Source organism: Lithobates pipiens, unplaced genomic scaffold (assembly GCF_037356315.1).
Source record: "Lithobates pipiens isolate NorthernLeopardFrog02 unplaced genomic scaffold, aLitPip1_a1.2 Scaffold_16, whole genome shotgun sequence".
Lineage (NCBI taxonomy): Eukaryota > Metazoa > Chordata > Amphibia > Anura > Ranidae > Lithobates > Lithobates pipiens.
Genome location: NW_027507748.1, coordinates 323362847 through 323378921, shown reverse-complemented (window position 1 = coordinate 323378921; position 16075 = coordinate 323362847). Strand labels below are relative to the sequence as shown.

Sequence of the window (16075 nt, the reverse complement as noted above, 5' to 3'; positions counted from 1 at the left end):
AATGAATAAAAGTTTCAGTATAATTTTTGTTGTGAAACAGGGTAATTATTTGATTAGAATTTTAGCTAGTAAAATATTGAATAACCATGAAATACTAAGCAGTGCTTACTCATTTGGTGATAAAGTGTATTCTCCATATTTTGAGCACTGTGAAGAGTATTCCGTATTTTGCACACAAATTTGCACATAATGATAAAAGTGATAAAGAAATTGTCAACGGAGAGAAACATGACATTTTGATATGTAGGTGTAGAGCATATATACTTAGAAAAGTTATGCTAATATGATGAAAATGTGTCACTGTCCACAGTTCAAAACACACCACTTTCAGATGTTCGACTTTTTTTGTACACACAACACACTGTTCCGAGTTTTTCTGTATTTGCTGTTAGGGCAGATACTGCAATGTGCTTTCTTTCTTGGTGGTTCTTCTAAAGTAGAAGTTTGAGGAACATCAGGCCCCCTCAGATAATCCAGTCAGTGCTTTCCCAAGATGTACAAGGAAACCTTTCTTTGGTGCAATTTACTTGCATTCCAGTCTGGTTTTAGCAACATCCAGATAATGTAGGCGCTGATAGCACTAACATCCAACAAGCTATGAAATATAACCATTGCCCATCTTCCGGCCATTTGTTTAGTACTGCAAGTATGAACCATCTGATCCAACGTATCAATGCCTCCCTTTTGTCTCATTGTATGACTGAATTATGTTTGTTTGTATTCTCGGTTTTGAATGCATTCTTCATTCTAGAATGCATCTCTGTTTTGGTTGGGAATGCATAGAGCTCAAGAGGGTAACAACTTTGTTTTTCTTAGGATGGTATAATGCAATCATCATGTCTTTCTGGAAACCAGAGTAGACATTTAGATTTTTTGTAATCACGAATTCTTGGGGGAGTTTTTTTGTTTTTACAAATTGTTTTAACGACTGATTTTCTTCTCCAGTCATTTTTTTTTAGCTAAATGCAGGCTTGTGAAGAAGTTATTACAAGTGATGCTTCTTCCAGAAAGTAATATTCCTTGAGCCAAATCCATTACCGCTTGCTCCCCCTGATTCACTTCCCTTCCTTGGTATTGACATTTCCTGATGTACACCTGCATAGTAAAAATAGTTCTATTCGCAGATGAAGATGGCAAATCACTTTGGGTGGAAGGTAGGGATGAGTTCAGCCATGTTCGCATGGTCTATGTGCAGAGCCGACAGGAAGTCGGCGCAGCACTAATCACAGGCAGTGAGACATTGCCCGATCGCTGCAGCCGCACATCGGGACAATGTCTCACTGTCTAAGATTAGCGCAACGCTGCGCCGACTTCCTAGCGGGCTCAGCACGTGGACCATGCGAACACGCCTGAGCTCATCCCTACTGGTAGGTGCTGTGACGGTGCTGCTATCATCAGAATCCGAGTTGTCTTCCACAAGGATGTCATTTATCTAGTCTTCATCATCCAGTGGCTCGTAAACTGATGCGTTTTGATCTTCTTCAGAATCTGAATTTAAAAAAAAACTAAGTATTTCTTCGTTACTGAGGCGTTTCCGAGCCATGATGAAACTACACCACCAAATCAAGAAGGCATAACAAATCTTCAAAAGCTAAGAAAGCAAGTGATAACATGCAGAAACATGTCCTAACTTGCAGACTGAAAATGGCTCACAAAGTGCAGTACAGTAATCATGCGACTTGATTCATAACGGAAAACCCATTGAAGAGTGACATGGGTCCTTGCCAGTTTACAATGCTATAATTTGAATTTAAAGATTTATAACTGTCTAATTAGCAGTAAAAAAAATAAATAAAAAAAAAGAAGAAGTCATACGTTCTTATCAAATAATAATTCCAAAAAAAAAAAAAAAAAACACACACACACACCGAAAACTACCTACAGGGTCCACTGGTAGACTGAAGGTTAAAGATGAATTCCAGGTACTCTACGAGTAGTTTGTTTTTACACTGGGCCAGCTTGAATCAACATAAATATTAGGGGTGAAACAGATCGTCACCGATCCATGATCCGAACAGGTCACTCTGTTCGGATTGGCACGCGCTGCGCTCCACGGCCTTAGGAAAGGTTGTGGCTTCGGCCTAGCTCCAGAGCGGCGGCCATCTTTGTACACCCAGCGGCCGTTTACAATGTGATCACTCCGTCAAATGAAGGAGCAATCACTTGTAAACAAACCGGCTTCGTTGTCATGACGGCGGTTCCTCTCTCCCCTCTGTGTACCCATCGGTACAGTGTGAGACGGGAGAGATCGGATGGCAGCAGCGCTGTGGGCTGGATCTGTAGTGCCCACAGCGCTGCTCTTTGACAATTGCAGTCACAGCCATCCCTCCATACCCGGCGATACCCAGCCAATATTACAGTGGGGGAGATGACCATTAACCACTAGAGATCCGCGCTATAGCCGAATGACTGCTACAGCGCGGACCTGCTTTGCCGGGACTACGTCTATTGACGTCGTCCCATGCACAAGCGGCTTGCGCTCCCCCTGAGGGGCGCTCGTGGCGCGCTCTGATCGGCGAGTCTATGAGACTCGCCTGATCACGGATCGGAGCAAGGGGTCGATCCTGACCCTTTACCACGTGATCAGCTGTCAGCCAATGACAGCTGATCATGTGACACAACAGAGTCGGTAATCGGCTATTTTTCCTCCTCACGCTGACATTGCGAGGAGAGAAAAAAAAAAGCCGATCACCGGTGGCCGTGATCGGATCATCAGTGCCCACCTGACTCCTGCCAGTACCACCCAGATATTAAAAAAAGTGCCACCCAGCAGTGCCACCCATCAGTGCCCACAATCTGCCTCCACAACAGTGCTGCACCTCAGTGCCACATATCCATGCCCAGTGTCATCTACCAGTGTCCCTTAGTGCCACCCATCCGTGCCATCTTATCTGTGCCCACCAGTGCCGCCTGTCAGTGCATTTCAATGAAGGAGAAAAATGACCTGTTTGCAAAATTTTATAACAAACTATTAAACATGATTTTTTTTATTTTGCATTTTTGTTTGTTTAGCAAAAAATAAAACTCCCAGCTGTAATTAAATACCACCAAAAATGCTAAAAATCTCATTTGGGTACAGTGTTGTATGGCTGCGCAATTGTCATTGAAAGTGCATCAGCGCTGAAAGCTGAAAATTGGTCTGGGCAGGAGGGGGGTTTAAGTGCCCAGTAAGCAAGTGGTTAAAGTGGGGGAGATTGTGGATATTACAGTGGGGACCATATGGTGGTGGAATTTTCACAGGTTTTTGCAAATTTAATTATTATTATCTGATCTGAAAAATGATCAGATCCATGAGTTTTTACATCTGTTGCACCCCTAATAACTATGCATATATCATACCTGGCCAATACCACTAAAAAATATTTTTGCAATCTCAGATGGGCAATACTATCAAATCTAAAACACTTTATAACACACATTAAATCAATAGCTGATTTATCATTCATACCAATATTTTTCCACCTGAATTTCCTCATTCTGCCAGGACCATCGCTGTGAAGGTCTCCATCAGCCAAATAACGTTCCTGATAGAGCCGGAGTCGGCGCTTGTCTTCATCCATGGTGACTTTCCTGATATAGTAAATCAAGGTCAGTGTCTAGTGAAACAAATCAAGATAAATACAGTACATAAACACTAACATAGAACTGCCCTTATATTGTCCCTTTTGGTCTGTTAAATATACTATTGGAAGCATTTTGTTATATCGGTTTGATAAAAGCAAATATCTGTTGCTCTTTTCAAAAATCAGGAACTGTCCTGTGCAGACTTCTTGCGTCTGTGCAAGGATGCTAGTTTGCCCTCCCAATTCTAATCATGGACTACACAATAATTGGCCTTTATATTGTAGAGATCAGAAAGTGGAAGTGCTTGAATAGTTTAGTAAGACACTGGGAGAGTTGTCACCACTCTTGCCAACCCAGAACAAAGGAGGTAGAAGCTGTTCTGAAGGATTGACAGGTATTTTTCAGTTTAAGTTCTTTAACCGCTTAAGGACCGCCTCCTGCACATATACGTCGGCAGAATGGCACGGCTGGGCACAAGCACGTACCTGTACGTTGGTCTTTAAGTGCCTGGCCGTAGGTCTAGAGCGCGCCGGCGCGCTCCCGACCCAGTCCTGAGATGCGGGACCAGCGGACCAGATTGCCGCTGGTGTCACGCGATCGGGTCACAGAGCTGAAGAACAAGGAGAGGTCAGTGTAAACAAACCTCTCCTCGTGCTTCCTACTGAACCTGTCACTGATCGTCTGTTCCCTGTTATAGGGAAAAACGATCATAAACGTCAGACGCCAAGCCACCCTACAGAAAAAAAAAACAAAAAAAAAAACCAAAGTGATAAAAACATGAACCACTACATATATTTTGCCTTGACATTGGCTTTAGAGTGGAACTTAAGGGAATAATTTAAAATGGATGAACAAGCAGGAATTTTAATACAGAAGAGACATACTTTGTTTTTTCTGCATTAAAGTTACTTACCTGCCAGTCCGCCCTTGTACAGTAAGCTGTGCATGTGTAGCTCACTGTACAAATTCAGTAATGCTGAATCTGAATGAACACCCGCACATGTGCAGGAGTGACATCATCCCCACCCAGGGTGGGGGGCTTGGGGACGGTGCATCGCTGGAGTTGAGTAGAGTATAGCTCCAATTTAAAGTCTCGCTTGCTAGGTACACTAGTGTATACTAACATATGGATCTTGTTGATTTGATCCTGTAGCTCTTCATCTGAAGGAAGCTCCTCATCAATGGCTTCTTCTTCATACTCATCTTCATCTCCTTCATCCTCATCCTCACTTCCAACATCACTTCCAGAAAGTTCAGCTTCATTTTCCATGAAGTCCTGCAGGTTCCTGCAATATAAAAAATATTTACTTTTTAAACAGTCTAGGACAGAGCCTCTTCAAACATTTAGCAGCATTATCAAATTACAGCTGACAGGTGCTCAGTGCTATAATAGTTACTAAATAAAATCCAAAAATAAACTTTAAAAAGTTTCATAACCTGACCTCAGACAAAAAAAAAAAAAAAAAAAAAATTAAACTCATTCACATTGTGATTAACAGCAGTACACAAAAGTTTAGGGAGTGCAAGCACTGTAACAGAGCAATAATTGGTTTTGTTAATCTTGAAGCGCCTGTAAATTACTCACAGCTTTCTCTTTTTGCTTTTCGTTCTAAGAATTGCCTCCTCCTCATCGTCATCTTCCACACATTCTTCATTTCCCTCTCCCTCCTCTTCATCTTCTGCACCACTTTCAATTCCTGCAAACTAAATTATATTCAATTTGTAACTTGAACAAGTTAACAACTGTTAAATTACGCAACGTTGCTAAATGAAGAAAATTAGAGACTAGAAAAAAACAGTAGGGCTTTGACCCATCCCCTTGAATGATGCGGAAGTGCCACAATTTGCAATCATATTACCCACTTCAAGACCGGACACTTCACCCCCTTCGTGCCCAGGCAATTTTTCAGATTTCAGCGCGGTCACACTTTGAATGACAATTACTCAGCCATGGTAACAATGTCTCCAAATGAATTTTATTTTTTTTATTTATTTTTTAAGAGATGTGGCATTTAATCATAACAGTTTTATGTTTTGCTTTATAAAACTAAAAAGACAACTGAATGGTCAAAGTTTGAAAATCTTTCATTGTAAATTTAGGCCAAAATGTATCTTGCTACATTTGGTTGATAAAAATAACCCCAATCAGTGCATATTAGTCTATTTAAAAGTTATAGCGTCTGCAATCTATGGAAGATGGAAGATAGAAGATGGCTAAAAGACAGAATTCAGAGAGTCTTGGTTAATGATTCTTACTCTGAATGGTCTAAGGTTATCAGTGGTGTACCCCAAGGTTCAGTGCTGGGATCCTTACTTTTTAATATCTTTATAAATGATATTGGGTCTGGGATCAAAAGTAACATTTCCGTCTTTGCAGATGACACCAAGCTATGCAGTGGAATAAAGTCCTTACAGGATGTCTCCGATTTACAAGCCAACCTCAATGCTCTGTCTAATTGGGTGACTATGTGGCAGATGAGGTTTAATGTTGAGAAATGTAAAGTTATGCATTTGGGGGCTAAGAATATGCATGCATCATACACGCTAGGGGGAGTACAACTGGGGGAATCCATAGTGGAGAAGGATATGGGGGTTTTGGTAGATCATAAGCTCAATAATAGCATGCAATGCCAAGCTGCGGTTTCCAACGCGAGCAAAGTCCTTTCCAGTATTAAGAGAGGTATAGACTCCAGAGAGAGAGATATCATTTTGCCCCTGTTCAAATCATTAGTAAGACCTCATCTGGAATATGCCATTCAGTTTTGGGCACCAGTTCTCAAAAAGGATACCGGGGAACTGGAGAAAGTGCAAAGGGCAACCAAACTGATAAGAGGCATGGAGGAACTCAGCTATGAGGAAAGATTAGAGGAACTGAATTTATTCACTCTTGATAAGAGGAGATTAAGGTGATCAACATGTACAAATATATAAGGGGTCCATATAGGGAACTTGGTGTCGAGTTATTCACTTTACAGTCAACAAAGAGTACAAGGGGGCACTCTTTACGTCTAGAGAAGAGATTTCATCTCCAAATACGGAAAGGTTTCTTCACAGTAAGAGCTGTGAAAATGTGGAATAGACTCCCTGCAGAGGTGGTTATGGCCAGCTCAGTGGATTGCTTTAAGAAAGGCCTGGATTATTTCCTAAGTGTACGTAATATAACTGGGTTCTAAAATTTATAGGTAAAGTTGATCCAGGGAAAATCCGATTGCCTCTCGGGGGATCAGGAAGGAATTTTTTCCCCTGCTTTAGCAAATTGGATCATGCTCTGCTGTTTTTTTTTTGCCTTCCTCTGGATCAACTGTGGGTATAGAATTGGGTATATGGGCTGGTGTGTGTATATTATATTATATTATATACATTTTTTTTTTTGGTTGAACTGGATGGATTTGTGTCTTTTTTCAACCCGGCTAACTATGTGACTATGTATATGCACTACATTGTCAAAAGTAGAAAAAAACATGCATCAAGGTACAAATGGGGCAGCCCCCTTGGACTTTTTAGGCAGAAAATCTATTAGAAGGTAGTCGTTTAGATAAAAGGCAACATGATGCCACTTTTATTAAGTACAAAGCATAATAAAATTTAAACCATCGCCTTATAGGCAAGGAAATATAAAATACACAATGCATACAAAATAGAACAAAATATACATGTTACAAATGTAGTCAAAATCAATAACTGCAAGTTTGCCCAAACACTGCCAGAGTCATGCTGTGCTCAGTCGGTAGGGATTTCTTGCATATAGCTCAACATGTTTCGGAATTATCAATGTACAAGTCCTTCACCAGGAAAAATGATATCTTGGTGACCGTTTCTCTTTATAGGAGGAATTCACAATACAGAAATAAAAAGGAAACGAACTGTAAAATCAACGAGAGATCCCACAATAGCTGAAACACTCCATGGAGCAACAGGTGTGTGTGTGTTGGGTGTGTGTGTGTTGGGTGTGGGGGTGTGGGTGTGTGTGTGTGTGTGTGTGTTGGGTGTTTGTGTATCCCTGGATAAGTAATTTACAAACATCCGCAAGAAACCTATAGGCTACACCAGCAGTAAGGGTAATAATATCATTTAACTGGTCTAAGACTATTATGATTATACAGGATTTCTATAGCGCCGACAGTTTATGCAGCGCTTTACAACATTGGGGTAGACAGTACAATTCAAGACAAGGGGAATCAGAGGGCCCTGCTCGTTAGAGCTTACAATCTAGGGGGGAGGGTCAAGTTATACAAAAGGGTAATGGCTGTGGGGGATGAGCTAATGGAGACAATAGTGAAGTTGTTATATGGAGGCAGGATAGGCTTCTCTGAAGAGGAAAGTTTTCAGGGATCGCCTAAAAGTGGATAAATTTGGAGACAGTCTGACAGATTGGGGTAGTGAGTTCCAGAGGATGGGCGAGGCTCGGGAGAAGTCCTGTAGGTGGATATGGGAGGAGATGAGGAGGGAGCTAGAGAGCAGGAGGTCTTGGGAGGAACGAAGTGGGCGATTAGGTTGGTATTGTGAGACTAGGCTAGTGATGTAGTTGGGGGCAGAGTTGTGGATGACTTTGTAAGTAAGTGTTAGCATTTTGAATTTAATTCGTTGGGCAAGTGGCAGCTAATGGAGGGATTGGCAGAGAGGGGTAGCAGACACTGTGCGGTTTGTAAGGGGATTGAGTCTTGCAGCAACATTCATGATGGACTGAAGGGGGGATAGTCTATTTAAAGGTGAACCAATAAGGGAGTTGCAGTAGTCAAGGCGAGAGATAACCAGGGAGTGAATCAGGAGCTTTGTGGTTTCATTGGTTAGAAAGGGACGTAGTTTAGAGATGTTGCGGAGGTTGAGGCGGCAAACTTTGGAAAGTGATTGGATGTGGGGCTGAAAGGAGAGTTCAGAATCCAGGATAACACCTAGCACCCTGACATGTGGGGATGGGTGGATGGTTGTGCCATTACTCTTGACAGAGAAGTCAGGGGAAGAGGCGCGTGAGGGAGGAAATATTATAAGTTCGGTTTAGGACAAGTTGAATTTAAGGAAGTGTTGTGACATCCATACAGATATGTCTGTTAGTAAGTTGGTGATGCGTGAGGAGACTGATTGAGTGAGTGAGTTGAGGGGTGGAGAGATAGATTTGTGTGTCGTCAGCGTAGAAATTATATTGAAAGCCAGGAGAGGCTATTAGCTGACCAAGGGAAGAGGTGTAGATTGAAAATAAAAGGAGGTCCAAGAACAGAACCTTGGGGGACTCCGACAGAGAAGGGAAGAGGAGTGGAGGAAGTAGAATTGTAAGTGACACTGAAGGTGCGTTGGGATAGATAGGATGAGAGCCACTGAAGAGCACAGTCACAGAGACCAAAGGAGTAAAGTTTTTTGAGGAGGAGAGGGTGGTCAACTGTGTCAAAGGCAGCTGAAAGGTCCAGAAGTAGGAGTACAGAATAGTGTCCGTTGGTTTTTGCAGTTAGTAGGTCATTTATGAGTTTTAAAAGAGCAGTTTCTGTTGAGTGTTGAGGGCGAAATCCAGATTGAAGGGGATCAAGAAGGTTGTTTTTGATGAGGTAGTCACTCGGTTGTAAACCAGGCGCTCAAGGAGTTTAGAGGAAAATGGGAGCAAGGAGATAGGGCATAGGTTGTTAGGATTGGTAGGGTCCAAGGATGGCTTTTTAAGTATGGGGGTGACCAGTGCATGTTTTAGAGCATTGGGGAAAATGCCAGAGGTGAGGGAGAGATTGAAGATGTGGGTTAGAGAGTGTAGTATAGAGTCAGATGGCAACCGTAGTGTTTGAGAGGGAATAGGATCCAGGGGGCAGGTGGTTAGGTGGCCGTTAGAAAGGAGTTTAGCAACTTCGTCTGTAGTAGCAGTTTTGAATAAGGGGAGTGTTGAGAGTACCTGTTGTAGTGGAGTCTTAACTGGGGGAGATACCTGTAGAGTGGAGATTTCATCACGGATTGTATCAATCTTGTTTTTGAAGTGATTAGCAATCTCCTGGGCAGTGAGTGAGTCAGTGGGTGGAGGCGGCGGAGGATGGAGTAGAGAGTTGAACGTAGAGAAAAGTTTACGGGGACTGGATGAGAAGGTGTTAAGAGTTGTAAAGTAGGTCTGCTTGGCAGTGTAGAGGAAAGAGTAGTATTTTTGGAGGGCAGATTTGTATTGGTTGAAGTCTTTGAGAGACTTGGTCTTGTGCCACAGACGCTCAAGAGCGCGACTAAGTTTGAGAATTCTAGTGTCATCTGTTTGCCAGGGTTGTAGGGGTCGAGGTCTGATTCTGCGTGTAGTGATTGTAGTGAGCTTGTCCAGGGTGGAGGACAGGGTTTTATTGTAGAGGGAAGTGGCTTGGTTGGGGCAGGACAGGGGAGAGATTTTGTCATAGAGGTGGTCAGCAGCAGAATAGAGGAGAGAAGAGTTGAAGTTGCGAAAGTTTCTATGGGTGATGGTTAGGCGATTGGAGGGAAAGGTGTTGGAAGACAGGGAGAGAGAGAAATTAATTAGGTGATGGTCGGAAAGAGGAGAAGGATTATTTGAGAAGTTGCATGGAGTGTAAAGGTAGGAGAATACAAGGTCAAGGGTGTTGCCATCAGAATGAGTAGAAGCCTGTACCCATTGCTTCAGGTCAAATGAAGAGGTTAGACTAAGAAGTTTAGAAGTAGCAGGAGTATTTGTATTAGCAGGGATGTTGAAATCACTAAGAAGGATTGTAGGAATTTCTGAAGACAGAAAGTAGGGTAGCCAGGCAGAGAACTCATCAAGGAAAGTTGATAATGGTCCAGGGGGCCGGTAGATCACAGCAATTCTTAGGGAAGTAGGAGAGAATAGACGAATACAGTGAGCTTCAAATGATGAGAGGGAAAGAGGGAGGGGAGTGAATAACCTGGAAGGTGCATTGGGGAGATAGGAGGAGTCCCACTCCACTTCCCTTGCTTCCATTAGACCTAGGGGAGTGAGTCCAGTGAAGGCCACCCTGGGAGAGGGAAGCAGGAGAAGGGGTATCAGATTCATGGAGCCAGGTTTCTGTGAGAGCAAGTAGATTAAAGGAATTAGTGACAAAGAGGTCATGAACAGCCGTGAGTTTGTTGCAGACAGAGCGAGCGTTCCAGAGGGCGCAGGAGAGGGGGAAGCTGGTTTTGGGAAGAAGAGGAATCGAGACTAAATTGCATAGATTGCGACTGCCAGAGGGTGTAGGGTGATGGGTGTGTTGGGTACAGTTAAATAAGGGAGGCCCAGGGTTAGGGGAATTATCTCCAGCGGTTAGCAGAAGTAGAAAAGTAAGGGAGGTAATCGAGTAGGATTTGTATGAGGGGACATACTTCAGTACCTTGGGGTGTTTGTTAGCAAGTGGGTTTAGAGTTAGAAAGAGGTTAGAAAGAGGTAGAGTAAGACTAGGATGCCATTAAGACCCCTTTCACACCAGGGCATTTTGCAGGCGCTATAGCGTTAGAAATAGCGCCTGCAATCCGCCCTAAAGAAGCTGCACCATTGTCTGTAGTGTGAAAGCCCAAGGGCTCTCGCACTACAGCGGTGCGCTGGCAGGACGTCGGGAAAATGTCCTGCCAGCAGCTTCTTTGGAGCGGTGTGTTTACCGCTCCTTCGCCGCTGCTCTCCATTGAAATCAATGGGGCAGCGCTGTAATACCGCCGGCAAAACGCAGCTATCGCGGCGTATTGCCGGCGGTTTTAACCCTTTCTCGGCTGCTAGCAGAGGGTAAAACAGCCCCGCTAGCGGCCGAAATGCGCGGCAAATCCGGCGGTAAAACGCAGCTAAAAATAGCGGCGTTTTACCGACCATGCTATGGGCGGTGTGGTGTGAAAGGCGTCTAAAGTGGATGTAAACTCAATTCATGAAGTTTGAGCTGGGCACATATCTGCAGTGTTTTATTATCTCTCTTCAAAGCACCGAGTCCCATAGATATCTCTTGCTGAGAAGATCTTATCAGCATAACTGACACATTCTCGAGATGGGAGATAGAAGCGTGTGTCGGGTGAGGTTACTATAAATACAATTAGCACACAGCCTGCCATCTTAAAAGCAGACCCTCTGCACATTCCTTTGACTATGAGGAGAGGGGGTGTGTGCGCCCCTTTGCTCCAATCAGCTGTCTTGGCTGTATGCCCAGGCTTCTCTGCAGTGTTAACCAGGAAGGGAAAAAAAACACGAAAAGCACTTTATAAAAGATATATACAGAAGAAGAAGACAGAAGATCTGCATGTAAAGAATATATAGGGAGATTTGTTTAATCTCTGTGTATCATCTGAGGCAGTTCACTGTGTATACAGTGGATATAAAAAAAAAAAAAAAAAGTCTACACACCCCTGTTAAAATGTTAAGTTTCTGTGATGCAAAAAAATGAAACCTAGAAATTTCAGAACTTTTTCCCACCTTTAATGAGACCTATAAACTGTACAACGGAGTTGAACAAATTGAAATCTTTTAGGTGGAGGAAAGTAAAAATAAAAAAATAAAATATGGTTGCATAAGTGTGCACACCCTTAAATACTTTGTTGAAGCACCTTTTGATTTATTACAGCGATCAGTCCTTTTGGGTAGAAGTCCATCAGCATGGCACATCTTGACCTGACAATATTTGCCCACTCTTTTTTGCAAAAACACTCCAAATCTGTCAGATTACAAGGGCATCTCCTGTGCACAGCCCTCTTCAGATCAACCTAGAGATTTTCAATCAGGTTCAGGTCTGGGCTCTGGCTGGGCCATTCCAAAACGTTAATGTTCTTCTGGTGAAGCCATTTCTTTGTTGATTTGGATGTATGCTTTGTTATGCTGAAAGATAAAATTCCCCTTAGTGTTCAGCTTTCCAGCCGAAGCCTGAAGGTTTAGTGTCATAATTCCCTCTACCTTCAATAAGGCCCCTGTTCCAGGTGAAGAAAAACTGGCCCAAAGCCTGCTGCTGCCACCACCACGCTTCACTGTGGGTATGGTGTTCTTTAGGTGATGTGCAGTGTTTTTACACCAAATATATTTTGGAATTATGGGCAAAAGTTTAAACTTGGTTTCATCAGACCATGCTTTTGGGAGACTTCAAATGTATTTTTGAAAAATTTAGCTGGGCTTGGATGTTTTCCTTTGTAAGAAAAGGCTTCTGTCTTGCCACTCTACTCCCATAGTCCAGACATATGAGGAATACAGGAGATTGTTGTCACTTGTACCATACAGCCAGTACTTGGCCAGATAGTCCTGCAGCTTCTTAAATGTTGCTGTAGGCCTCTTGGCAGCCTCTCTAACCAGTTTTTTTTGCGTCTTTTCATCAATTTTGGAGGGACGTCCAGTTCTTGGTAATGTCACTGTTGTGCCATATTTTCTCCACTTGATGACTGTCTTCACTGTGTTCCATGGTATATCTAATGCCTTGGTAATTCTTTTTTACCCTTCTCCTGACGGATACTTTTTAAACAATGTGATCCCTCTGATGCTTTGGAAACTCTACAGACCATGCCTTTTGCTGTAGGACGCGACTAAGAAAATGTCAGGAATAACCTACTAGAACAGCTGAACTTTTAGGGTTAATCAGAGGCACTCCAAATGATGGTAGGTGTGTACTGACTCCTATGTAACATAAGTCTGAATGTGATTGCTTCATTCTGAACAAAGCTGCATCCCCAGTTATAAGAGGGTGTGCACACTTATGCACCCACATTTTAGTTTATTTTTACTTCCCCCGACCTAAAAGCTTTAAGTTTCAGATAGCGGCATTTTCAGCTGGCGATTCCCTGCACCATAAGAATGATCGTAGCGGCTGTTCCACCGCTTTTTATTTTATTTTAGGCTTCCCAGCCTAGAGGTGAGATATGGGGTCTTATTGATCCGATCATGCCATATTCCTATCACAAGGGATGTTTACATTCCTTGAAATAGGAATAAAAGTAATCAATCTTTTTTTTTTTTAAGTGTCAAACTAAAAAAAAATAAAAAGTAAAAATAACAAATAAAAAAATATAAAAAATTTAAAGCACGCCTGTCCCCGTGAGCTCGTACGCAGAAGCGAACGCATACGCAAGTCCCGCCCACATATGAAAATGGTGTCCAAACCACACGCGTGAGGTATCGCCGCAAACGTTGGAGCGAGAGAAATAATTCTAGCCCTAGACCACCTCTAACTCAAAACATGTAACCAGTAAAAAAAAAAAATTTAAAGCGTTGCCTGGGGATTTTTAAATACCAATGTTTGGCGCCATTCCATGAGCGTGTGCAATTTTGAAGCCTGACATGTTGGGTATCTATTTACTCGCCGTATCTTCATCTTTTACATTATGCAAAAAAATTGGGCTAACTTTACTGGGTTTTTTTTTTTTAAAGCATGAAACTTTTTTTCTGAAAAAACGGTGTTCGAAAAATTGCTGCGCAAATACCGTGCAAGATAAAAAGTTGCAACGACCGCCATTGTATTCTCTAGGGTCTTTGCTAAAAAAACATATATAATGTTTGGGGGTTTATGTAATTGTCTAGCAAAAAAATTATGAATTTTACATGTAGGAGAGAAATGTTAGAATTGACCTGGATGCGAAGTGGTTAAAATATATCCACCCTGAAGAGTTCTGAAATTATTTAGCTTGATCTAATTTTTTCACATCAAAGAAAACTGACATTTTAACAGGGGCGTGTGGACTTTTTATATACACATTAAAGTTCATGTAAAGGCAGGCGTCCCAATTAAGGATGAGCTCTGGCATGCTCAGACACCCCACGTGCAGAGGAGAGGGGGGTTATATTGCGCTATGGACCACTTACTTTAAAAGATATTGAATTTATGGTGTGGAAAGTATGTACCGTATATACTCGAGTATAGGCCGACCCGAATATAAGCCGAGGCCCCCAATTTACCCCCAAAAAAACTGGCAAACTTATTGACTCGTGTATAAGCCGAGGGTGAGACATGCCTGTCCATCCCTGTGTGTGTGTCCGTCCATCCCTGTGTGTCCGTCCATCCCTGTGTGTCCGTCCATCCCTGTGTGTCCGTCCATCCATCCCTGTGTGTGTGTGTGTCCATCCATCCATCCATCCCTGTGTGTGTGTGTCTCCATCCATCCATCCATCCATCCCTGTGTGTGTGTGTCTCCATCCATCCATCCATCCATCCATCCCTGTGTGTGTGTGTGTCTCCATCCATCCATCCATCCCTGTGTGTGTCTCCATCCGTGTGTGTGTGTGTGTGTGTGTGTGTGTGTGTGTGTGTGTGTGTGTGTGTGTCCAGCCTACCTTTGTCCCGAGCCTCCGTCCCGTGCCTTGCCTCCTTGCCTCCGTCCCGTGCCGTGACTTGCCTCCTTGCATCCGTCCCGTGTCGTGCCTTGCCGCCGCCGTCCCGTCCCGTGCCGTGCCTTCCCTTGCCTCCGTCCCGTGCCCTCTTCGTCGGCGGCCATTGTAAAGTTCAAAAGCTGCGCCGCCGCCTTCGCCTGTGATAGGCGGAACACTGAATTTCCCAGCAGCCTGTGTTCCGCCTATCACAGACGTCGTATCATCCTCGTCCGTAGTACGAGGATGATACGATGTCCGTGATAGGCGGAACACAGGCTGCTGGGAAATTCAGTGTTCCGCCTATCACAGGCGAAGGCGGAGCCGGAGGCGCGGCTTTTGAATAGAATGGCCGCTGTCTGTCTGCTCGACACGCTGATCGAGCGGGCAGACAGCGATGACTCGAGTATAAGCCGAGGGGGGCACTTTCAGCCTCAAAAAAGAGGCTGAAAATCTCGGCTTATACTCGAGTATATACGGTAGGTTATGACAAATATAAATATGAAAAATATATAAGAAATATGAAAAACATGTAATGTGGAAAAATAGGTAAGAGCAGCCTCTATTTGTTTCCACCTTGACAGGTGGAAAGATGCTAAGAAGGGGTGAGGAGAAATAGACTTGGCGCTATACCCTTTCCCACTGGGAATCTGTACGTTTTAAACTTTATGGGATATATTTTCCAGCGTGCTGGCAATTAAATGAAAGTAATGAATATTATGAAAACAATGAAAACCTCTACATGGCAAATGCTTACCATAAATAGTTCTAACAATATGTAAAAGTGCAAGTACAAATAAATTACATGTGCCACGAATCATATACTGTCATTCTTAGAAAAAATTATTAAAATGCAAGTGAATAAAGAATTAGACCACAAAGTGGTGGCTATTTCTTGCCTTAAAGTGTAGTGACTGTGCTTAGTCTATGAAAAAAGAGTCATGCTGAATATAATCAAGATAAAGTAACGTGATAGCTAGCACACTGTGAATAAAAACAAACGTGTGCAGTGCAAAATCAAAAACAATATTAAAAATTAATATTAAAATTAGAATTAGCATTCACAGTGAACCATATGTATTTAAATTGTGAATAGTCTCTAGTGAGTGGCGGGATCTTCCGTGCGTAAAGGGAGAGAAGGGGGGTGATGGTTTCCAAATAGTGTTTCCCGTGTTCAGTGGTTACTTCAATAATATGCTCTCACCGGAAAAAATACCCCATCCGGGGTGGATCGACCTTTACAATATCAGCTATTGTGTCGCTCTCTGGCTTGCTTCTGATGCAATACTGGGG

At 42.9% G+C, this 16075-nt stretch overlaps 1 protein-coding gene across 1 annotated transcript in view; it reads right to left on the bottom strand.

Annotated features, from left to right (window-relative positions):
* The window catches only part of CLSPN (claspin), an 89741-nt gene that overhangs the window by 17053 nt on the left and 56613 nt on the right, over window positions 1-16075 (bottom strand). The window contains exons 18-20 of the mRNA XM_077481723.1: window positions 5150-5268; window positions 4689-4850; window positions 3449-3570 (exon numbers count right to left, since the gene is read on the bottom strand). Of these exons, the coding sequence (XP_077337849.1) occupies window positions 3449-3570; window positions 4689-4850; window positions 5150-5268 (403 nt within the window). The remainder of the gene's footprint in view (window positions 1-3448; window positions 3571-4688; window positions 4851-5149; window positions 5269-16075) is intronic.